The sequence below is a fragment of the Hippopotamus amphibius genome, chromosome 7, assembly GCF_030028045.1.
Source record: "Hippopotamus amphibius kiboko isolate mHipAmp2 chromosome 7, mHipAmp2.hap2, whole genome shotgun sequence".
Taxonomy (NCBI): Eukaryota; Metazoa; Chordata; class Mammalia; order Artiodactyla; family Hippopotamidae; genus Hippopotamus; species Hippopotamus amphibius.
In genome coordinates, this window is record NC_080192.1 from 119,814,363 (window position 1) to 119,840,194 (window position 25,832).

Consider the following 25,832-nt stretch of genomic DNA (forward strand, 5'->3'; position numbering starts at 1 on the left):
TTTACTGTCCCGGATGGACCACCTCCTCCCACGGCACATGTGGGTCAATCTGAGAAAGCTGTCAGAAAACTTTAGAAACGACTTGGTTTACAGGAAGACATGGTGGCTCATCTACCCAATTTGAGGTTCTAAATAATAAATGAATAAAGTCATAGTTTGGGGGGAAAACAGCACAGTCTAATTGAAAGTCCATAGAAAAGCATTTTAAGCTTTCAGGCTGAAGAGGGAGGCAGAAATAGAGACCTGGGAGCCATCCCACTGAAAGGAACTAAAGGGTTTACATCTGGTGATCCAGTGGGCTGTCCACTGCATCCTCGCTGCTGTACTCATCGCTCCAGCTGGTTGCTGATGCTGACAACGACACCACGTTTATTCTTCAATGCCTCATCATCATCAACACGTCCACGTGCTCACTGCCTACCATGTACTGGGCACGGTGCTAACCAAGCATATTTTTCTTTTGGCCACATGGCATGGCTTGTGGGATCCTAGTTCCCTGACCAGGGATTGAACGCAGACGCGTGGCAGTGAGAGAGCGGAGTCCTAACCACCGGATCACCCTAAGCGAGCATTTTTCACAAGTCAATGCCACGTGTTCTCCACAGCCTAACAGAAAAGAGTATTTCAATGTCACAGAAAACGGAGACACAGAGAGAGTCAGTAACTTGCCCAAAACGCATGGACAGGAAATGGCGGGGCCAGGTCCCCGCACACCGTCTGCCCGCTGCACGTCCAGTGGGATAACCTCAGAGCGCCACGTTCCTGGGCAGGGACCTGGGCCACACACACAGAAGTGGCCACTGCTGACTCTGGAGAATGGGTGCTTAGACTCCCGACCCTTTCCACTTGTTGGGGCTCAAGGTCTTTGCTTTCAAAGGTAGATGACCCTCCAACCAACCGCACCAGACCTCGGCACAATCCTACCAATGCGTGGAGATGCAGTGGTTACTGAGGACTCAGGGTTCTTCTCAGGCAAATGTCTATTTCACACGCCTCTCTCCCTCACAAGGAAGAGGATTAGAGAAGAATGTTTCAAGGAAAACATGAGGTATGACACTCATATAATGAGGTTTATTTTTAAAACAAACACATTGGGAGTTATATACCCAACCACGTGTGATCCCCTTCTAAGTACTCCCTGTCGAGGGCTATGCACGTACTCTGGCAATGCTGCCCTGGCTTCACGCGGCTCTGGAATTTTCCTTTTGCAATGACATCCAGAGCCAAATTTTGAAACAAGCAAGGGAGACGGTCCCTATTTTACGGCCACGCCTTGGTTTCGATCCTCTTTGGTATTAGGTTTCCTCAGCTCTGGCCTCTAGCTTATCCATCAGATCGGCTTGAAATGACTTTTGGCCTCTATGAGAACCAAAGTGCCTCCTTGCTAAAGGGTGGGGTGTACCGCTGTGTCATCAGCAGTGTGCGGAAGCAGCCTGCAGCACTCCCGCCCGCAGCTGCTCCGGCGGGCCCGCTGCTTCACTCATGAGGCGCTCAGGTGTGCGTCTTATATTTTTGGATTCAAACAGAAGCCATATTATCTTGCAGTATGCTTGAGAACAATAAAAATGTGTGATGTCTTTCAGTGGTAGAGTTTGGAAAATTCAGCGCGTTTTTTCTTTTTCTCCCTTTTCCTTGATTCTGTTTACATGAGAGAGCTGAGGAAGAAGTGGCAAGGCCTTGAAACGTTAACTCCTTTCGAGCTGACCTCTCCAACTGTCTGAACCTTGCTATCTTACTTCTTTTAAAGATAAGAAAAGGCTTACCAGGCTGTTAAAAGTTGGACTTTGCTTTTACTCTTGACCTATTTTACTAATTACACCATAAAGCTAACTAACCGCTGGGGGGAAAACCCAGATACTAGAATCGTGTCATTTTCTTCCTCTATAAAAATCCAATTCAGTATGCAGGAGTCACTGATGCGGTAGCTCAGGCCTTGCTCCGAATCTGACCATGATGAAAAGAAAGCATTTCCAGACTCCCCACCCCCTTTCCGCTGAGAAAGGTTATAAAAACGAAAATCCACTAGAACCTATATTATTATAGTTGGACTTTTCCATTTCTGCCAGGAAGACAACTTTCCTGCATAGATAGTTCAGGTTCTAAATCTGGTTGTGGTGGTCATGAAGTCAGAGTATTGGTGTGGGAGTAACTTCCTGGGAGGAAGTTCCAAAGCTTTAGAAATTGCATCAGTTCTTTCAAATCTCCAGCGTACTATTTAGAGACCTGAAAAGTAATTTGCTCTGGGATCCTAGTGGCCAAGAAACTAAACGCAGCTGTTAGTCTCAGAGTAAGTCCCACTGCAAAACAATCCAATGCAGTTGTGCAGTGGGTGCTCGCTCTCTCCACACATCGCTGTAGAGCGTGCCGCTCTGCACGCCGGGGGTGCAGTGGTACACACGGCAAGTTGGGGTCTCTGCCCTCAGGGAGATGCTGCTGCATCCAGAGGATCTCATCAGCTTTGTGTGCGTTCAGGTCCACACACAGGTGCCAAATGATTTAAAAAAAAAACTGTGCAAACTGCAGGCCTTGCTAATAATATTATATTTCATATTGGTTTCTGGTGTAATCACTTAGGCAGGTGGAGAAAGGTACCAGGTACACTGTGGGTAACACAAGACTTAGAAGAGAGCGTGGAAAAGGCAGCCAAGTGTTTCCACTGGCACAGCTGACTTGAGTGAGGAGGGAGGAAGTGCTTTTTAAAATTTTGGCTTATGATGATAACAATGCATTACAAATCCTCTAACTCCCACAAAGGAATGAGACACTACTGTTACCTTACATTTTACTTTCTCTTAACTGACGAGACACTGCGATCCCTGGCCTGTGACATCCTCTGCATTTTAACATCCCAAATTGGGCACATGCAGGGCACAAACTCCATGATGGAGAATCAACAGAATGTGGGTACCTCCTGTTTGAGAAACCAGCTTCACTTTTTTTTTTACTTAAAGTGGAGACAAGCAGAAGTCACGATGAAGAGGGAATCTGAGCAAATAAACAAGCAGGTCACGAAGAAGTGGACAGAGATTCGTAGACACAGAAGATGAAGCCTGATTTTGAACATGCTGTCTGGCTGGACCTTTACAGACTGGAAAGGAATATAAAAGCAGAACTCAGCTGAAGTCTTACTAAAAAACAGACACAGGTGGCCTAGACAATTTTAGTGAGGCAGAGATTTAATACGCAGTAATTCTATCAGCAAACGATTAAAAGTTTTTGGCTAAAAATGCAAAAAAAAAAAAAAAAAAACCCTACGGATTTACCTCAAAACTTGAGTACTTTAACTTACAACTTTTAGCTTCTAATAAATAAAACAGCTGCTCTTAATTCACTTATATAAAAAGAAAAAACGGAGACAAATGTTGCCATATAGGCGGACTCCTACCTCCTCCATATAATTTTTTTTTTAAGCAGAGAAAGGTTTATTGCAGGGCACAGCGAGCAGAACGGGTGGCTTGTGCTCGAAACCCCCGAACTTTATAATGTCTCAACTGCTATGAAGGCAGCTCTGATCACAGTTTTAAGACTTTTCTTGCAAGTCCCATTTTTGCTTGATTTTATTCTAGCTATCTCTTGGGATGGGAGTCCATGTCTCTTTCTAAAGCCCAGAAGAGTCTTTCCGGTTTCTTCAACATATTGCAAAGAACCGGTGATGGCACTTGGTTCCCAGTTAAGAGAGAAATTACACACTTTCCTGAGTTCCACCAAGAGAAACCTCACCAAAGTGGCAAACACAGTGACTTCTGGCTGATTCCTACTGCATGCAAAGAGGACGGACTTTCTCAGTAACACAACTTATGAATCCTTGCATTAAGCATCTGTGAGGGATTGATGAAGCACTTCATGAATAGAAGTTCATTCCATTTCCAACTTTATAAAGAGTTTACAAAGACTGACTCTTACATAGGTTAAGAAAACTTTGAGGGAGAAGCCACTGGGCTTCCCAGGGTGGCCAGTTTCTGCACCAGAAGGGTTCCTGCACCTACAGGTGGTGGTGGTTCATCCTGTCTCACCCCAAGTGCTGTCAAGAAGAGTCCACCAGCAGCCTCCAGGAGGGTCTGCGGACTGACTTCAGGTCTGATTGCATTTCGTTGCTGAAATGTAATCCTGCTATAGGGGATCCTTCCCCCCTCAACAGAGGGTATACAATCAGGGCTGGCCTCCTGGGCAGAAATAAGAGGTGAAAGGCATCTGCTAATAATCCCTGGAAACACCAGCGCCAGCTTCCCTTCTGTGCAGCAGACGTCTTTAGAACAAGAACGTGGGGCCAGAGCCCAGATAAAGATAAGCCACTCAGAGGTTTCCCCCAAGTTAACAAGAACAACTTGAATTTCTGTTTACACAGCCGGGGGCCTGGAAAGGATGCTTAAGTGAGAAGAGAAAGCTGCTTATGGGATAAGCAAAATGAGATGCTTCCTAGGGTGGAGGGCAGGACCTAAACAAACTGAAATCAAACCCTATTTATTTTTGTTGTGACAACTTTAGACCAGTTCCAAAGTTAGTACAGTGCATGACAACCAAAATGTTGTCAGTCTTACACCCTCTAAACAATACACAGAAAAGCATCCCACTTCCCGTCCCTTTCGTTTAAATCACTTGGCACTAACTGTGACCGCCAGGGCTGTGGAGCAGGAGCCCCGGGAACTGCGAGCCCTGAAGAACGTGCAGGAGGCACCCCAGGGTTCCTTTCAACAAGAGCACACCCTGATTGTAAACGCCACGTCCTTTGTTTCCAGGAATCACAGCGGATCCTGCACAATGAGTCCAAGGACTCCTCAAATGGGAATAGTCTCTCAATGCAAACAGAAAAATAAAAGAGCTCCATTCTCTCTCCTGTGAGACATCCAGAGGCATGGGAGGACAGTGAAGCACTGAGGTCTGGGGGCCAGGCACTGCCACAACCCAGCTGCATGACAAACCCTTAGCACACTGCTTCCACCGGGGTCACAATAAGGTGATTAAAGTCGTCATGGGCTACTTATTTAAGCGAAGAGTGTGCAGGATGAGGTACATCACTGAAGTGTTTTCTCAGATATTCTGGTCCTTCAAAAACTCATCACTGGGATGCAATATCCAGGCCTTTCTCTTGCAGAAAGGCGGGTGCCTTATTAAAAAGTGAGATACCAGATGAACCCAGTGACAGGGCAAGAATAAGGATGCAGATGCAGAGAACGGACTGGAGGACACAGGGTTGGGGGCAGGGGGCGCGAAGGGGAAGCTGGGACGAAGTGAGAGAGTAGCATAGACATATATACACTACCAACTGCAAAATAGCTAGTGGGAAGTTGCTGTATAACAGGGAGATCAACTCGATGATGGGTGATGCCTTAGAGGGCCAGGTCAGGGAGGGTGGGAGGGAGTTGCAGGAGGGAGGGGATATGGGGATGTATGTATAAATACAGCTGATTCACTTTGGTGTACCTCAAAAGCTGGTACAAGAGTGTAAAGCAATTAGATTCCAATAAAGAGCTTAAAAAAAAGTAAATGAACCATTAAAAAAAAGTGAGATACCAGAGTCCATGTGATACCTGTTACCCAGGTCAGGTGCATCCCTGGTCAGGTGTTAGGAGAGCTCTAAGCCAATATATATTCATATTCTGTTCACTGTTTATAAAGTGCTTTCATATATCCATATTGTGTTGCTTACTTTTCATAGCACTTTAGTGAAGCACAGGATGATGTTATTATTCCCATCTTATAGATGAGGAAACTGAGCTATGGTTACGTCCTATCACAGAGACCTACAGCTAGAATGTGCCAGAGATGGGGTCATACCACCTTGGCTCCGAAGTACGTTCTCTTCCCAATACACAGAAGTTTTCAATTTTAAGAAAACACTTGGAGAAACAGCTGTGAAAAGTGTTCCAAGGAAGATGTCAGTATCATAACATTATGGCTTAGAAACGTACAACATTTAGTTCTGTGGGTTATATACCTTAGAGATGCTGAATTAAATATTTACTGTTTAATTCCTGGGCTGAGTTAAATATACAATAATCAACCAACGTCCCAAAGAGATACTATTTGTATTTATCTCTAAAAGATATCTAAACAAATAAACATAAATCTAAGCAAAAATGAATGCAGTAGGATAGACTGACTTGACACAAAGTATAGGCATTATCCCTACCAAGGAGAAACATTATTAATCATTTGCTAGTTGAAGATCACTATGGAGAGGAAATATAATTACAGCATCACAACTGAATGCCAAGGCTGCTGGACTCCACCTGAAAGCTCCAACTCAAATATTAATGTAGGATATATAAAAACATAAAAATAGCTAATCTCTAATCAGACAGATGTACAACCTATAAGAAAATCATTTTTTCGTGTACCATCTATAAAAGAACTCATTTTCACAGATCCTTAAAGATATGAGATACTTAAAGACACTTAAAAGATACTAGATGACTTGGAGACATGTAATCAGAGCATCATAACTTTGTTCACATCAAATTATGAAATAAATGTATGTGTATACACACACACATTAAAAAAAATAAAACTATCACCCCCAAATAACTAACCTTTGACAAAACTTAAATGAGAAAGAGGCACTGACTCAGATTTCCAGCCAACAAATATGACTCTAAAGATCTGACCTCATATATTTGCTAAAATAACACGATTACCAATAAAAAAAAATGCTTGCCAAATGGTAAGTTTCAAAACAAGATTCTATGCACTGAGTCATACTTACGACCTGGCCAGCACAAGAGCTGCTGACTCAATTCTTCATTGGCGGGGGGGTGGGGAGAACACCTGAGCATCTAGATTTCCAAAGTCAACAGGTATGACGCAGCAGCAATATGAGCCTGAAGACCACATATACTAAGAAAGATCTTTATGATCAAGGTACTGCCCTTTCTTTATATTTTTATAATCGATAAATTTTCTAATATTTTATGTCACATAATGTAAATATAATAGTTATGAATATAACATTCAGGAATGACTGCACCCCTGGACATGGTATGGTTCTGCTGGGATGCTGATAGACGTTACTAGAGTCTGGCCCTTGGCAGAAGCAACACCCACACAAACATCAGAGCGAGGGTGACGCGTCAGGACAAGCATCCCCTCAGGCACAGGAATTGCCGGCGGTGTGAGGGCTTGTTTGCTGCCGCTTAGGAGTGATGGAATAAAGATCTCATTGAAGCACTGAAATAATTTTTCGCTCCAGAAAGGTTCTAGAAAGGCATGTTGCATGCAGTCAGTGATAAGGCCACAGATGCTATCCTGCATGGTGAAGTCTGTCATGGAGAAGGCATCCGTTGTTTAGAAGGAACCACATATCAAATCTGCCATCACACATTAGAATTCCCTCCAGGCCTTTTAACCCCCCTGATCTATATTCAAGCCATCTCTTGATTCTCGTTCCCTTTTCTTTAAGCCATCGTTACAGTCAAAAAGCCTATGAAAATAAAATCTAAGTTTGTGTGTATTTATGTAGGAAGCTGGAATATAAAAAATTAGGGAATCAGAAGATGTTCCATTAAAATGATTGCGTAATTACTACTTAGTTTCTTTCTAGTACAAGGATGAATTCCCTAATGATGGGTATTACAAGTAATTAGACAAAGCTGTTCACTTTTCAAAATTAATCATCAATCCTATTAATTATATCTGTATTACACATTCTATTAAATTAGCACACATAATATGAGGGCTTCACACATCAGAAGAGAAGCATTATCACTGTACTTTAGTGACTTGATAATTTATCTGAAAGGAACACAAAACATTCGCAATTACACTTAGTGGGATCACCCTTTTCAATTCTCTTGTGGTAAGAAAAAAAGGCTACTTTACAAGGTGAAAGCAACCACACTTTCCTTTAGGGGTTTTATCACTAAAAAGGAAGTCAGATTAAAGGCAGGTTTGAGGTTTTTAAAGATCTATATTTGACTGATTAGGGAGAATATTCACCGAGGGAGGAGACCTGCAGCCATAGTGAGGTCAGCGCTGTCGTCTTGGAGGAGGCACACGTGACCCCGGGAACAGATCATCTGGGTTAATAAAGAGCTGGGTTCAAAGTGAGAAAGCCTAAAACAGGAGACAATGAAAGCACTGGTCGTCAGTGCCTGCTGAAAGCAATCGGGGGCTTTATGACATGCAGAATGATGGCCTTCCTTTTTCCTTTGCTAGGTGATCTGGATGGGGATGCCGCCTTTGCCACTGGGGCGCTGCTGGTAACTGCCTGCACATATGCTAGTGCTGCCTGGGCTTGGTGCCCTTACAGAGGGACCACAATGATGGGAAGCCGACAAGAGAATAAGCCTGGAGAGGCCAAGGGAGCAAACTAGAGGGTCAGAAAATCCCCATATCACAGTCATGAACTGAACTTGACTTCATATGCTTGAACGTTAGCAGGGAGAAAGGATGAAGGCCAATCTGACAAGGCTACTTACAAGAAAGTATGACCCATATAGAGGCTCCTAATGACTATTTCAGTAATAAAACATGTATGAAGCATCAAGAGGAATGCGAGGAAAACAACACACAGTATTACCCATCAGATGTTAAGACTCCCCAATACGTTCCCCAAAAGATACATCACAGGTTTATATGATAGTTACACCTGCATCTATGGTTGAGGGTAGTGGTAACACAAACAAAATTTCCACTCTATTATTATGAGCTTATATGAACCACAATTTAGTGAAAGTGCTTACAATCTAACTTAAAATCACAAATTGGGGCCAAATTGGTGTTTTCCTCCCCAAATTTGAGAAGAATGTATAGTCTAAAGGATGTGGGAATTGGAATACGAAAATATGAAAGCAAAAGGAAAAAAAAAAGGAAGGCGAAGAACACAGAACACTACGATTTGCAGGTTTCTTTCCATAAATTTGAATTTGTTAAATAGGTTTTGTGAGAAAGGGAAGTGATTTACTATTATCACATGGAAACAAATTTACTAGTTGAGTACTAATCACACATTTACCAATTAAGTAACAAAACACAGCAGGAACTTTTTTATCTACACACACACATACACACACACCCCACTCCCACCGAGGGTTTTCAACACAGGAGAAATTCACTGTTGGGTTTTTCCTCTGAAGGTAAGAGAATTCTCAGGCCTCCTGGGCCCTGGTTTCCAACTGTGATCCAAGTGTCCCTGGTTCATTTATAAACTGTTTCCTTTAGGACTGAAGTTCAGGTATTTAAATATGGTGGTCCTGGCTGTACAATTCGCCCTCTTTACACCAATGCCCTGGTCTAAAATAGTGGTCTGGTTACACCTTTCATTCAGGTCTCACCAAAGCCTGTGCCATTTTCCCAGATGAATGTTGGTCCGCTCTCTGAGAAGACACAGCGCAGTAAGCTGGATGGATGCCCTGATACATTTGTGGCTCCACTTAGGAGGTACAGAGCTTATGCATATTACAGCAGATCAACGTCCCAGTCTCTAAGAGGTGGGGTGACCATATGTCCCGATTTGCTTGGGACACTCCTGGTCTAGAGCCATGGTCCAATCACGATTATTAACAGCCCCCACTTCACTCACAAAGGCATGGTTTAAGGAATAAGTTGGATAGATGGTCACCCTATGAAAATAAGAGACTCCATCATTTATACATTTTTAATATTTCCTGACCATTACACTGAGAAAGTCAAGCTCTGTAAAATTCCTAAGACCAGAAACTGTGTTTTAAAAATCTTTCCATCTCTCGTAAACCAATGTGCAAGAATAAGTGTTTAGAGGAAGTGGCCCCACAGAGTGGCCAGAGGTCACTGTCAAGGACAGGGAGCTGTTCTGTTAAGCTTGAGTGGTGGCCAACATGCACCTGAGCAGCATTTATCAACTCATCTATGGGAACTTGCTACAAAGCCCTGTGGCCAGAGGATCTCTCCTCCACTCAGGCATCACCCCAGATATATGCACTGACTTGTACCTAGAAAGCACACAAAAGTCATCAACAATGAATGCATGATGCCTGCCATTAATACAGCTTGCCTAATTTTTCACCTGCTAACTCTGATTATAGGTTCACTACTGGACTGAGATATGTCACTGTCTTTCACTTGACTTTATGAGCTTTACTTGAGACAAAAGCAATCAAAGAGAGCGAGAGCCTTGGGAGCAGGGACTGTGCCTGTATTAGAGCTGCCAGCTGCCTGAGCCTCACCTTCTGGACTCCAGAACGCATCTGGCTGTGTCCACAGGACCAGTTTTGGTATAGACGTCAGGGGCTAATATACATATGTCCTCTGCTCACAAGATATATCCCCATGGGTCACGTGAAGGAGAGGGCTCTGTCAATTACTCAGGCCTCACTCTGTGTCCCTAAGCCCTCAACATGGATAACCACATGGTTTAAACAGAATCAATTAAGTGTTAGCAGACAGAGGAATAACTGAGATTAAATTAGTACCTGGTATTTAGCTGATCTCAAGGCAGTGGCAAGCTTTAGGCACTAAGCGTACTCTGATATGGGACATGGTGTTTCTATGCGGACAAAAAGACCACGGTCAATAACATGGTGAAGGAAGAGAGTTCTAATGTTGAAAAATCCTGAAATGGCAAAGAAGCCCAACAGAACCTGACCGTGCTATAGCATCATTACATCCTCAGAGAGCATTTCTGTATTAACATGCTTTATCCCAGAAACACAACTTCCACATCTTTCCTCCACCTGATGTGACTACACTGAATCTGTGTGGCATGTCAACCAGAAAAAAGAATTTCAAAAATATTAACTGATCTGGGCAAATGGCTGTCAATGTAGATTTAGTGGCCACTGGGAGAGAGGAAGGGTTTTTTTTCTTGGTCTTACCTATGCAGTAGGGACAACACTGGCCTTTTCTCAACACAGGTCTTTCACAGGATACTGAAGGGCAAGACTCAGAGAAACAGCTAATTACGCTATCCATGCACACACAGCTGGTACACACGTCAGGCTTCCAGGACTCAGCTGCCAGGAATATATCCCCTTCATCATTTTTGCAGTAACTAGGCACGCTGTCATTATGGGATGAGGAAGGCCGGAGAGGTTCATCTGGAAAAATGAACAAAAGGTCAGCAGGGAAAAGAAGATGCTGCAGGCCACCTGCTGTGCAACATAGTGAGTTTCATTCTGCCCCATACAGAGCGCACTCAGTCACGGGGCTTTGTGTGCCTCCTTAAAATGGACTCAATATCGAAACAGCACGTCTGACTCGGACAGAGTCTGGGATTTTAACGCAAAAACAACAAAGACCACAAAAGATCTGTCGCAGAGATTCTGTTAGTTGCTTGCACAATATCACTCTACCTTTCTTCCTTAGCTTAACGAAAGCCTCATTTTAAGGTTGGGGGTGGGGAGGTTGAGGACTTGGATCACAAGGGGGTTATGTCAAGCGAGACAATCCTGCTCCCTCCTTTTCTAGTCTCTTGCACAGCTAGGGTGCCCACATCACCTAGTTGTGGCTAATGGATTTACTGGCTAATCAGGAGACTTCTGGGAAAGCTTTCACTTTCTTAAAAGAAGGGCAGATGTGAAACTACCCACATCGTTCCACATTCTTCCTGCCTTGAATGGGAGTGTGTTGCCTGTAGCTGTAATATCCTTATCATACCTGTAAGAGAGAGGCCTTGATGTCACTAAGACACTAAATCAATGTGATCAGCATCTGTCTCCAAGCTTCTCATAACATATGGAAAAGAAACCTCTGTTTAAAAACTGTAGCTGGGTTTTCTCCCACTTGCAGCCATATGCAGTCCTAACCAATCAACACCCAAACAGACTTTTAAATTGTATGTAACACTTCAATGTTCAGGCATTCACATTAATGGCTGAAAGTTGATGGGAACTGTGGGATGCCCCTACAGAAAAATCATCTTGTGTCTTGTGTGTTTCTGCTACATAAAGACAGACCAGAGGGTCTCCAGATCTAGTAACAACTTGAAACAGAATAGAACATCACCAGAAAACCCAGATATCTCTTTGGGTCTTGGCATTCACTGAAATGACTTGAGAACTGTAAGCTCAAGCAGAAAGCTGACTGGGATGTAACAAAGGAAAGTACAAGTAAGCGAGGTTCCTAGTTTAGAAATGTCACAATTGCACTGACGAGAGCACTTCCAACCACCTTTGCACTTGAGAGTCTAGAAAGAGCCCTGATGGTCCCACCCAGCAAACATCTAAGCGAATCCCACTTTCTCAATGGTTACAGTGTCAAAGAATTACTATCTGTTCTCATAATCAACTTCATGAAGTCTGCTCTTTCATATACATGTATTTATCACAGTGATACAGAAGCTCTAAGTGTCTCATTTTCCTTCCACCCACCTAATCAATACACCCTACAGCCAACAAGTTTGATTTGACAAGAGTCTCTTTGAGAAGTGGGGCAGTTGCTTTATTTTGGGCTCTGAACCCAAAGCTTGTAACTGTATCTCCTACTGCAAGTCCTGAAGGCAGTGACAGTGAACAGCCACTGGTGCCACTGCTCCAAATGTGCTCCAGGTTCAACTTTAGGTAAGGTTCCACAGATCACATGCATATGGGTTAAAGATGGTAGGATGGGATTACTTTCTCAGGGACCTTTTCTGGGTCATCCATGTCTAGGGATAATTTCTTTCTTTCTTTCTTCTTTTTTTTTTTATCTTGTCCTTTCGTTTCTTTTTTCTTTTTTTTAAAGAACTTTTATTGAGATACAGTTAACAGACAATAAACTGCATATATTTAGAGTGTACAATTTGGTATCCCAATCTTAGGGATAATTTCTTTTTAAGAGAGTGACTGATGTTAACTTTAGATTTGGCTGGAAATCAGGGCAACTCACACTAGGCTACACGAGGCTCTGCAAATTGCCACAAGGTTTCTGTGGGTTGTGACAGCTTAGCTCTTATAAGTGACTCCCAACCTGGCGTCTGAAAATTTAGAAGAGGAAGCAGGGACAGCAGCAACAGAACCATGAAACAGCAGCTGAAATGAATATCCTAGAGTCTGGAGGGGACCCCAGGGGACACAGGAATGGCAGAGCAGGAGAGAGAGCTGCGGCTGAGATTCAGTGTCTGCAGGTTTCAGCCCCCAGGACAGGAGACTCCTAACTGAGCCTTGACTGAAGACATCATTTGTGAATCATGTATCTTCCTTCTTTGGGCCTCTTGCTCCATGTTTAGGAAAAAATGAGACCCCTTCTTTACACTTCTGATTCCAAATATTAACTCACTTATTTTGTTTTCACCAGTTCTTTCACTGGTGTTCATGCATTCTTTTTATTCCTATTCCAGCTCCCTCTCTCTTCTGTGCTATGCTTCTTCCCAACTTTAAAAAATGAAAAAAGAATTTTAAAAGTGTGAGGAAAAGAAAGAAGTGCTATTCTTCTTCTCTGCCTTTTTCACCTTGGTGAAGTATTGTCACCTATAGGGATGCTCATCTTTCTTCATGAGTCCATTTCCGTTTCTGAACCTTGCTCTAAACCAGGTCAGAGGAGATGGAAAGTTAAGGACAGAGGGGACAACAAGGCATTCCAGGAAATACAATCACCAGGAGGGATGCAACTCTTCTGCATGTATACCATTGTACATATATACCATTTTGGGACAACTTTAGGACGCAAGTATCCAAATATTACAGATGGTATTTTTCTAGATGTGAAATACTCCATTTATCAGTGCTGCTGTTGATATTTACTGTGATGTGAAGAAATCGATGTTTTGAATGTTAAGACTTTTTTTCTTTTTATTGCTGCAACATAACTATGAATGGAAAGTTCGGAAAGATCAATGATGGGGTAGGTGACTGATTTTAAAATATAAGAGCATCCCAGATACAAACTTATTCACAGATATAAGTGTAACCTTAGGAATATTGATCTAGAAAACAGCAAGTCCTAACATTTAACATGAAGGCTATCATTGAAGTCTCTCTCAAGTAAAGAGTCACTCAGGCACACATTTATAAAGGAGAAGCCAAAGCAAGGCACACATGGGGTGCCTGTTCCCGTTCCGCAAGGGGAGGTCTCCACCCTGCTCTGCTAGAATCGGTGGGGCCTCTGCTCATGCTTGAGATCCAGCTCTTGAGATCACTCCCTGGCACATGCTGGAGTCCCATTTCCAGGGAGCTCTTGTTCTTTGTCTGGGCTGAACCTCTGGGTCCAGTCAGGTGTCCCATCAGTGAATTTGGACCAGTGGTCGTGGAGAAGTCCCTTCCCCTAAACCAACTCCTGTATGTGTTCTCAGATCCTAGAATAAGTGGCAACGAGGTACTCTTCCCACTTCAGTTAAAGCTTCCTGGATTAGATGTGCTCTAATGCTTTCCTTTCCAGGCACTCTTCTCACTCTGTCACAATTTTCTTAAAGGTGGAATACTGGGTTGTTCAGCTCTTTCCTTGGATTCTTGCTCCACAGGGCAGGAGCTGTGTCTGCTCTCATCAACCCCAGGATCCCCATGGCTCAATAAAGGCATTCCGTAAGTACTTGTAAAAGTAATATCTAAATGGATACAAATTCATGATCACCAAGGAAGAGACCACTCAAAGTGGTTTCTACCAGCAGGATGGGAATAGTCATGGTTATGCATTAAGAGAAACATCAGCAGGGTTTGCATCTAAGTAAAAAAGTGATGATAAAAATATAGGAGGGAGGAGAAAAGATGGCGGCAAAGTAGAGGGACGTGGAATGCATCCCTCTCCACAGATGCATTGGAAAAAAAAAAAAAAAAAAAAAAGGAGGGACTAGGTTACATCCTAACAACATAATACATCTGAACTATTTCTTATACAGAAAAGATGTTGTACTAATTAACATGGCTGTTAATCTTCTGAGATTAACATAGCTGCAAGTTACACTAAAGATTCTGTACTAAGATTATAATACCTTAGCAGCAGGGCATGATGGCAACAGCAAATACGTGGCTAATCCTACAATTTCATCTGATGCAATTAAAAACTATCATCAACGTGAACCCATGAAGAATTCTGGACACTGACTATGCTGGCTGTATAATGACAGGACAATAGATTCTGGCTGGCTGACTAGGTAATCGAACGTAAAAAAAGTAGTAAAATACAGGGCTTATGTTTTACTGAGCAGAAATGCTCTAAGAATATACATTTATAGGGTAAATGATTATTGATCTAAGTTGAAAAGACAAAAAAGACTGAGCAACAACAACAAAAAAGAGTGTGCTGTAAACTTGGTAATTACACATTATATGAATTATGTATCTTTTGGAAAAAAGTCATATATTCTAGTGTTAATTAGAATTGCTACTTTAGGTGCAAAATCAGCAACTTATGTTTAAAAGTCTGACAAAATTTCATTATATTTGTTTCATACCATAAATTTATCTGCTAAGACCAGACTATCTGAGGACTTAAAAAAAAAAAAAAAAAGAAAAAAGAAAATAGTACTCTTCATACAATGCAGTGCTGGTCACTTAATATTTTTGGATCTTAATCATCACAGATTTGAGAAGGTGGACATTATATATTATGTATTATATTTTAGCAATTCCTCTGTTTAAAACGTTCTCAAAATATCTTCACAACTGTTACATATTTCAAAGAATTTTATTCACATTATTTATTTATAACTGCTCTTCACATTTTGTAAAGACAAAGATGACTTATCACATCAGCAAAATCACTTGGAATAATCTGGTGCAGCAGGACTGTCTCTTGAGTCTGAGATGTAGGGTTAAGAAAAAAGGGTAGAAAGGAACAATTTTGTTGTTGTTGTTCAAAGTCACCTCAGGTGCAAGGCATGTTGACTGTATAAACATGTGGCTGATAGGAAGGAATGAATTTAAGAAGCTGGCTGGGTTAGTTCCTGGTGACTGAGTTACTGCACATTCCCACGTGGGGCTCAACCCGGCCCGCTGGTCCTGCAGGACGGCAACGCCCAGGCCACAGCCCCCCGCCCCGCCCAGCGCATCCGGAGGCCGTGCCGGTTACCTGGACACTGTGGGCAGCAGGAGTCCTGGGTGCGCGTGGGGTTCTGGCAGAGCAGGGGCGGGCACACCTCTGTCTCACACAGCACCCGCCCGCTGTGGCAGGTGCACTGAGTACAGGTGTCGATGTGCCACGTTTCTCCTTCCACAAAGTACTCGCCCCCAGGGGCGTGGCAAATGGAGGGGGTGCTCAGCTCTGGCTTCTGCACCACAAAGTCATCTGGGGAACGACACAAAATCGAAACAGGAGAAATTATCCAGCTGCAGTCTCGCCAGCTTGGGAAGAACCTGGTGCTGTGGGCCTCAAGGGACAGAGAAGATGAATTGGCTGCTCCTACCCAGAGACCAGGGAAGAGAACACTCCATGCACAGAAATGTAAGACAACAGCAGAAGAGCTCATTTCAGGAAGTCAGGTTCAAGTGGTTCAAGTCTGTCAATAGTAATGAGAGAATCTGAGGAGATGATTAAATTACAGGGACTCCTCCTGTTGAAGACAACAGGAGCCTCTTAGAAGAGGGATGTCTGTGAATGTGCAGGAGTGTCTAGAATAAAGATCTCTTATTTACTGAATGCTCACTGTGATCCAATTTCCATGTTAGTGCTTCACATGTTACTTCAGTTATTCGTTACACCAATCTTGTGAGTAGGTACTGTTATCCTATTTTATGTATGAGGAAACTGAGAACTCAGAGTATTAAGGGCAAACAAGGGATTTGAACCCAAGTCTATGTTTGTTTGGACCACGGATCCACCTCCAGATTAAACACAACTGCCGGCTGACTTGTGCCCCATCCACCTCATTATCTCTGGGACCCGGAGTCTTTCAAGCTTAGAAATAAGTCCTGCTCTTGAGCAGGACACACTCCAATCCCAGCCCGCTGCCAGCACACTGAGCAGGAATGCTCTTTCCGAATCAACCGTCTGAACCCTCACCTGAGACTAAACATTTGTTTGGAGATGTGATCAAGGGAGGTAAACGCTCAGGGGCTGGTGATAACTAGGAGTTCTTTCCCCAGAGGAGAGGGGATTCGGGGCTCTTGGTGAGATGATAACGACAGAGAGGGAATTTAATGCTGAAAACATCTGGAGCGGCACTGGGAGTTGCCCTGAAGTTGTGCTGGAGAAATGAGATGTATGAAGATATTCACTAAATTCGTGTCATCCAAATACAACAGGCATTTCAAGAAGGTGCTGACAGTGTGGAACCCTGCAGAGAAGCTGTCTGGAGACACCACGGTGGGCTCACGCTTGGCGCTCAGTGGAAACCGGGCCTCAGAAGAACTACCTTGTTTGTGCAGCGATGCTTAGTGCCGACGCCTCCTAAGATCTCATGGGCTGTGACTTTCAAAGCAGCGCTCAGCGTTAGGGTCAGCAACACTGATGAGAAACAGGGGTGTGGGCCCAGCTCCAGCTAAGAAGGTAACTTTTAATGCAGCTTTACCTTACGGGAGCTAGTAAAGATGGGAACTTTGACCAAGTGGATGTATCACAGATAAGGGTCATCCGCCAGTGCTTACATTCATAAGCAACGGGGCCAAACCTTCTAGTATATGAGGAAAGTAGAGAGGAAGATCATTAGAATGAAAATTGAGCTAGGATGAGATAAAAGGGCATTTCTCACAGCTTACAGAAAAAGAAAAAATAGTTCCAAACAGCATCAGTAAACTACTGTTGGAAAAAGGCTCCCTGGTGAAAGGACTCGGAGAGGATCAACAATTGCTGCCCTTTTAAATGCTGACAAGTGGAGAAGTGGTCAGAAGAAAAAAGACGTGTCTGTAGGCATCTTACTCTGCGAATTCCTTTGCTATATATATATATATCCCTGTGCCTCAAGGCAAAACATGAGTGACTAGATTGATGGAGGTGACAGGAAAACTGAAAGGCAGAGGGTAAGAAAGATAGGGAAAAAAATCTGAGAAACAGTATTATCTGATGAATCTTCTATCAGAAGACTTCAGAGGCTGATCACTTATCTCAGAAGGTAAAACAGCTGATCTCTGGATAGCAGACAGGGGAAAATATTCTTTAAAGTAGAAGTCCATGAACGCAACCATGCTGGGGGTCTCTATTCAGAAAGATCCTTACGTGGCAACTCACTAAAGATTTTTGGAAAAAAGCATACCTATACATCCATATTATATCAATATATGTATGTTTTTATATGTGTATATCTAGATAGATATTCATACATCCACAATAATACATCAGTAATTCTGTGTGTGTTTTTATAAGAACTTTCTATATCGCTGTAATAGAGAAAACTAGATTTGGTTTCACCAGCTTTCAGTGCTTAATTCAATCATCTGTTCTTAGTAATATCTTTGCATTTCCACTAGTCTGATACAGTTCTTCACTGAGCACACGGTTTAGCAAACACCCAGGTGCAGGCCACACTCTGCACACTCATGCTTATAATTAAAGCATGAGGTCTTCATCGGAACAAATGATTTTTCCTTCCCCAAAGAGTCAACACAGAATTCTGTCTCATTAAATTGTTCATTTATCTTCTGTTCCAGTGGACACGAGTGGCTTTTCATACTTAACTAGGAAAGCATGTGGAAAAGGAAACAGTTTTGATACACAGCATATCTGGCTGGCTCACTACAGGGGTGTGGGGACTGCCTGTCACTTCGATACCTTAGTTATTGAAGTGTGTAGAAGCTCAGGGCTGAAAAGGACTTCTAGTGTCCCTCTACCCATCTCCACCCTGGCAGGTGAAGCAGGTACAGACTGAGGTGCCAGGCTGGGCCTGCCTTGCAGCAAAAGGCCCAGGCCTCAGGTTCCTGACCGCACCTGTTACACAGGTGGCGGGAGATACAGAACCAGGACTGACCAGGGAAATACAATCACTATTCCAAAATCGGACAGTACATTTCAACTTTCAAATCCAGTGCAAGAATCAGGAGACTTCACATCTCCCTGGCCTTCCAGCTGACACACTATCTTACTTTGGGTAAGAAAGCTAATCTCTCTGTGTCTGTTTTCCAAAGGAAAAACTGCCTAAGTGTATTTTTCCCTAACTCAGTGGCCTCCACTCGGTGGAAGAAATAATAAATATAAAACTGTGCTGAGCTCCTTGGAGGAAAGGCACTAGACGAGGTATTATGGTAATAATCACTGTTATGGACAACCATAATTTGGACCCCTATGAATTATAAATCTGTTCTGTTCTTCTACTAACTTACCTTGATTACCGTTATTACGATTTTAAAAGTTTTAGATGTGCGGTCACTCTAAACATCTCCCTTTGGCAAGACTGCAGCATATCCGTTAATTTACAAAAAAGCAATAGCCACAGACTTCAGTAATTCTCTCCCTCTCGAATATTACTTTATAAATAAGCGGATTTCATGGAATAAAATTAGCACCAAGCCCTTCCAATTAACTAAGACATTCAGCCTTAATACACTATCCATAAACCCACAAACCTTTATGCAGATGTCGTTCAAAGACCAACATAATTGAGCAAACCTTTAAAAACAAGGAGAGCTGTCTCAGAGTTTGAGAATATTCTCTGGTTTTTGGCTCATCGTGTATAGTGCCTGGCTGACACTTGTGGCTACTGTTGACAAAAACCAGAGAGCTGAAAGCTGTCTCCAGGGTCGCCCCCTGCGCCTCCCCCAGAGTTACAGACGGGATGAGGCCCTACCAGGCAGAAGCCATGTGCTTAGGGAGCACACGAGACGGCGGCCAGCTTTTACCTGAACATGACGGGCAGCACTGTCCCGGAGGAATGGTGGGGGTGCCGCAGGCAGGCACTGGGCAGGTGATCAGAGCACACATTTCCCGTCCATTGTGACAGTAGCATTCCCGGCACCCATCATGCCAGCTTTCCTCATTTTTATGATGGTGACCATCCATGGACAGACATGTGCCCGACAGGACAGGTGGCCCAGCTGAAGCAGGGACCTCTGGACAGACAGAAGGCAGCCTGGTAAAGAAGGAGCTACTGCACAGGAGAAACAGCCTGTAGTCCCTGGCAGGTAATGCTACCCAGCCACCAAACATCCCGTCCACACAGCACAGCTTGTGATACAGGAGAGGATCATGAAAAGAATTTAAGTTAACATGCCCTCAATTTTGAGAAAAGAAAAAAAGGGAGGGGAAAAAAAAGCCCTGTAAATAAATATGTTTCTCTGCTACTGGTAGGCTTAGAACGGATTTTTCCTCCTTTCACTCTATGTTCTCATATTTTGTACAGTAAACAAGCACTGACTGATTTCATTGTGAATGTTACACGTGTTAAATAAATGCAGAATAAACACTCTAGACGTCATCATCCAGTGGGGAAATCCTTGGCCTCTAGCAACTAACAGATTTCTGTTCAGCAGAACCATTGAAGCAATGACTAGATTTCTGTTTATTCTGACCGCCCCCCCCCCCCAACACCGTTAATGTGGTAACTGTCAAACTCTGAAAAAACACAGAACAAACTTTAGGGATCTTTTACTGCTTCATCCGGGGCTCATGTGGACAACCAAAACCAACTGGGGTGTGTGGCGGGGCGGGAGCTGGGCTAAAGGCTCACACAGCTTCAGGAACGTCCCTGGAGCGGGAAGTCCCAGGCAAAAGGTACGCCCAGGACTCACACCTATACACAACTGCAGCCTGGCACGTGCTTACTCAGCAAAAGTCTACATTCTTAGGGAAAACCGTTACCAAGAAAATGCATGAGCAGCCTGTTTAGCCTCCCCCACCCTCAAAGGGATGTGAAAAGGGACCTCCGCTGTATCAGTCACCTCAATCCACAGCTGCACAGAGGGAGACTCTATGGAGGTCACGATAAAGGTGCTTTAGGCTAACGTTCCTGAGACGAGTAAAACTGAAGAGCTAAGAAGTGACTACTTTGGTCAACGTGTTGTCTGTTCCTTTAAATTCTATTCTCAGGTCTTATTTCACTGAGATGAAAGAACAAGGGATGGTCCCCTGGAGAGTGACAGTGACGTCAGAGTGGAGAGCAGTCATGGGAGTTCTTTCACGGACAGGCTGTCCTTCTGTTCTTGGTTCTGCGCCTCTGGCTGCTCTGAGCGGGGAAGCGTCAGGCGTCCACACTTACCTCTGCACTTGCAGATGAGACAGCCGTGACTGTCCCGCTGGAAACCCAAGGGGCAGATCTTACTGCATGGGAGCTCTGGGCATTTCTTACAGCGACAGATGTCACAGCCGTGCTTATTCTTCCTGGGTAATTAAAATTTTGTCAGAGGTCAGAAAATCCAAAAGTCTCAAATGATGCCCAAGTGCTTAGACCTAGGGTCACTGAAGTGATATGGTCATTAAGCAGAATGACTTGACCTTCTGCTCTGAAACCCCCCTGGAGTGATGTTTAATTAGCTGCCTGTGGCCGTGACCACCCACCCACCCACGGCCAAGGGTTAGAGTTGTCCAAGCACTTGTGTGCTTCTAGGATATGACTGTCAGAATCCCAACGACATGACTGTTGATTTAATTAGGAAAAGTGGTACCATGGTACAAAAAGATGAATGTGCGGCTCCGTGAATATGAAGGTGAAGGATATACTGCTGTTCAATGCTGGAAGCCAGCATTGTGGGCCTTCTTTTGTCAGGACCACAGGCTTCCTCACATGACCGCATACTCTTGAAAAATTTCAGACACTAGTAAAAATTTTACTGAGACATCTACGGAACTTTATAGCATATGGAAGGAGAACGTAAAGATCCACAGATCTGGGAATGCTACACAAATGCTGATGAAGGATAAAACATTTACGAAGTCCTGCAGTCATTGTCCAGTAACTGCTTCACCAGTCAGAAAAGAATACCAATTGAGAAATGCTCCACCCACGGGGCATGACTGAAGCGTGGAGGATAAAGGGGAAAGGCTGGGTGAACTTTCTTTTTTTCTCTTTAATAAGCTGGAGTGCCTAAATTTTGTGCTGATCAGAAAGATGATATTAAATAAGTATGTTTATTGAAACATCACCGTAGTTTAAGTGGACAAAAAAAAATTCTTAGCAACATTTCCTTATTTTCTCTAAAAGAAGGATGATACCGTCTATTACAAAAGATGCTCACCCGCCCTCCTCTGCCTTTTGTCCACTGTCTGCAGCTCTGAGTCCTCTCTTAGGCTCAACATTGCCTCTACAAGCTTTGCCCTAGTTGGGCTTCCTGGGCCACACAGAAGGAGGAGTTAAGTCTATCTATCCTCAGGTTTTATCCCAAGGAGCCCTAAGTGGCAACAGTGGTGTTCAACTGAAAACATAAACCCTGCTCTTTCTCACTCCAGACAAATTAAGGGGCTCTAAAAGAAGACAGTCCTGTGGGAAATCCTTGGTATATAACTGCCCAAGTGACAAACTACGATCTATGAAGTGAAATGAGAACTGAACACTAGGGTCGACGTATTTATGTCAATATAATGCAAACAGTGAATCAGAGGAATGGTTCATACTCACGTCATAGACGGTGCCACGTTCAAGCCCTAACAAGGCTTTCAGGGGTTTGTTCGTTCATTCATTCATTCACCCACCTGTTCCTTCTTACTCCCCACCCCCCACTTTCTGCAAGCATTTGCTGCACAAATACAGTAATGACTGACTCAGCATATATATTCCAGTGTTATCCTAACACTCCCAAGCATCTCGTCAAGACTTCTCCTTCAGAGGCTGTCCTTGAAACACGTGCTAGCCGATGCAGTATTCATTTGCCTACAACAGTCAGCTTAGTCCTCCTTGAATGTGCTTACCGACAGGAATACAAAGTGGAATCTACAATCCTCCTGGAGATTTCTCTCCAAGTGAAGTTTGGACTTGAATGCAGCCTTGTTTCTGAAGTATCATGACACTGCAGCAAGTGGTTGTAGGTACTATTATGATAATAATACTTTATTCTACATCAGCAGTTCAGCTAAGAAATAACTCTACTTTTATTAGTATCATATTCATATTTTAGGATTAAGAACAATGATGATTTATTAGCTTACTTGGGGAATTTTAAAGAATAATGTTCCCAAGTTAATTATCCAATTAAAATTAGAATTAAGGTTCCCCTCTCCCTGCTAAACTGTAATTTCCAAGAGGAAGAATAAAAACAATGTCTTTAAGATGCTGGGTGGGGACTTCCCTGGTGGTGCACTGGTTAAGAATCTGTCTGCCAATTGCAGGGGACATGGGTTCGATCCCTGGTCTGGGAAGATCCCACATGCTGTGGAGTAACTAAGCCTGTGCACCACAACTACTGAGCCCGCAGGCCACAACTACTGAAGCCCACATGTCTAGAGCCCATGCTCTGCAACAAGAGAAGCCACTGCAATGAGAAGCCCATGCACCGCAACAAACAGTAGCCCATTTGCTGCGACTAGAGAAAGCCCACACGCAGCAACGAAGACGCAATGCAGCCAAAAAAAAAAAAAAAGATGCAGAGAGATTAAAATGGAAGGAACCAAGGCAGGAATGATAAAGCAAAATTTTGAAACACTATTTTTAAGGAACCAGCTTGACAAAGACGTAAGTATATGCTAAGACAGACACGAAAGTAATAAATGTGAAATGTCTATTTTCCCCCTGGAATAATCTGAATTTTCATGGGGTTTGATTCAATAAAGAATATTTAAAAATACAAGTCATCGTTCTTATTGCCAAGGAAATTCATACAATCTACTGCTACTTAAAGAACATTATCAACTGTAGACAAGCATCAAGGTAGGACAGGGCGGCATCGCAGGTAAGGATGCTCCACATTGCAAATCAGTAGCTGTCGGTTCATCTTAAAGTATGGATTAAGTAAGTTATCACAAAATGGTTGCTGGGACAGTTGTGCAAAGTTACAGTGCTTACGACACTGGGACCTCATGACAGTTCCACTCCCCTCAGCAGTGTCCAAAGGCCCTTGCCATGAGGAAATCTCACCGAACAGGCCCAAAGGGCAGTGTCACAACAAGGCTCTGGCCCCTCTTCAAAAAAAAAAAAAAAGTAAAACCTGATTTTTATCTTTGGAAATACCTCCTTTCCCTGCTCTCTGATTCCTCTAACAAAATGAGCAGAGACATTGTGGACTCAGCCCACTGCTGATTCATTCTCAAACACACACAACACAGCCAACCAGAAAGGGAAGAGACATTCTGTCAAGTTGCAGATAATTAAGCATAGGTCTTCTGAGTGAAGAAATACGTACAGGTATCCAAGAGGACAATGCTTGTCACAGATGATGGGTCTGCACTTCTTGGGGCGCGGGCGGCACTGACAGATCTCACAGCTGCGGGCATCCGTTAGGAAGCCGAAGGGACAGGCCAAGGTGCAGCCCTGCTTGAGGCCTGTGCAGAGCTCCTCCCCTGTGAAGACACACGGACAGCAGGTTTCTTCCAAAGATGAACGGAGCCGAACACATCGAAGCTTCAATGCCTTTCCCCTAATCGTCCCGTCTCCCACAGATGTAAACGTCTCAGTCCTACCACAGCATCCGCAACGGTTAAAAATGATAGGTTGTGCCATTTCCTGGTTATCAGAACATAATTTCATGCTTTGGTACTGACATACAGAAGAAAGTCCAACTCTGAAAAATAGACTTCTGACGTGTACTCCCATCTGAGGCTGAAGAGCCGGCTGACAGCTATCTGAGATGCGGATAAAACCGAGTGCATCGTCTCATGACATTTATTCTTACTGGCCACTTCAAATCACTGATTACCATTCACCGTTCAAATGTGAGAACTGGAAACGGACACCCCAAATTTCATTATGTGTTTTGTTCCTACTGCATGCCTATGGGAAGCACATTCTTAAAGTTTCACACACATTTATGAGTTTCAGACATTACCATATAATACCACATGCAATATGTAGCATAAAGGATTGCTTATGCTTTCTTTACAAGGGATATCTCTAATAACATAATAGAAAGTGAAATAATCAGTGTTTCAGTTAGATATTTTTTCCCTACTGCTGACATATATCCAGGTATTTAGATACACGTAATAGACACACACACACACACAAAAAAGTATGTGCCAAAGAAGTACCTAGATTAATGTGTAACTATCCACTATCTGAAATGTTCAAACTCTCCCGTTAGCAGAATCTGGAGTGATGTTTAACTGTCCTCTGTTAGTCAGTTACAACTTATTATTATAGAAGAGAAAAAAAGGAAAGAAGAAATGGTGGCTGGCACAAGAAACTTCTATTAGCTTAATGGAAATCTTTTAAAGAAATTTTAAAAGGTGTGATGTAGGGCTTACCACAGTAATACAGGCAATAAAAACGTTAAGGTAAATAAGAAAAGCATGCTTGGTGATGTACCTAAAGCAAGTTGACACCTGTCTGAATTAAAAGCTGAATTTGAAAGGTAATCAAATTGAAAGAAGTAGATACGATGATGGCAAAAGTATGGCAATGTTTGATTATTGTTCTGCATGGATCAGTAAAATGGGAAGCAGAGACTACTTCTGTTAGAATAATAAATAAATTTTATGTGGATATCCTTTAAGCATAAATATTGTAAATAATGCGTAAGTTACTGAAAAACAGAACACATTTGTCCCCTCCACACACAAATCTTATAACCTACAATTAAACCTTAACTGCAATTAATAGGTGAAATGGGTTCATGTTTTATATAAATATTTTAAGATAGCATCTTTTGTGAATCTTAGCTGGCAATACATGCATATTTAATTTGCTATCTTTTAAAATGGATAACGTGATTTATGGTATAATTTTCTACTTTGTCATCATCATAAACCTTTCATTACACATATTTAATATAACCTCGTGGGTCTGTATCACACTGTGAAGCAACTGATTACTAATTTGCATCCTTAAAAGTGAAATTCTAAATGGCTCATTTAAAATTTTGTAATTATATGACTTAAAGGTCATCATTTTTCATCTCTTTCCCATTATTAAGGGGATGATGAAAGCGGTAGAAGACTTTCACAGCCACATTTCTTTCCCTGACAACAAGACCTAAGTTGTAGATGCATTTTTATTG

General features: G+C 42.9%; 1 protein-coding gene across 4 annotated transcripts in view; it reads right to left on the bottom strand.

Annotated features, from left to right (window-relative positions):
- Positions 1-25,832, bottom strand: part of CRIM1 (cysteine rich transmembrane BMP regulator 1) — a 198,984-nt gene that overhangs the window by 20,837 nt on the left and 152,315 nt on the right. For 2 of the 4 annotated variants that reach the window (XM_057740813.1, XM_057740810.1), the window contains 5 exons: positions 24,021-24,177; positions 20,948-21,069; positions 19,593-19,802; positions 15,895-16,110; positions 10,788-11,009 (listed from right to left, as the gene is read on the bottom strand). In XM_057740813.1, coding sequence (XP_057596796.1) covers positions 10,788-11,009; positions 15,895-16,110; positions 19,593-19,802; positions 20,948-21,069; positions 24,021-24,177 — 927 coding nt within the window. The remainder of the gene's footprint in view (positions 1-10,787; positions 11,010-15,894; positions 16,111-19,592; positions 19,803-20,947; positions 21,070-24,020; positions 24,178-25,832) is intronic. The other 2 variants (XM_057740812.1, XM_057740811.1) reach the window with 2 other exon arrangements.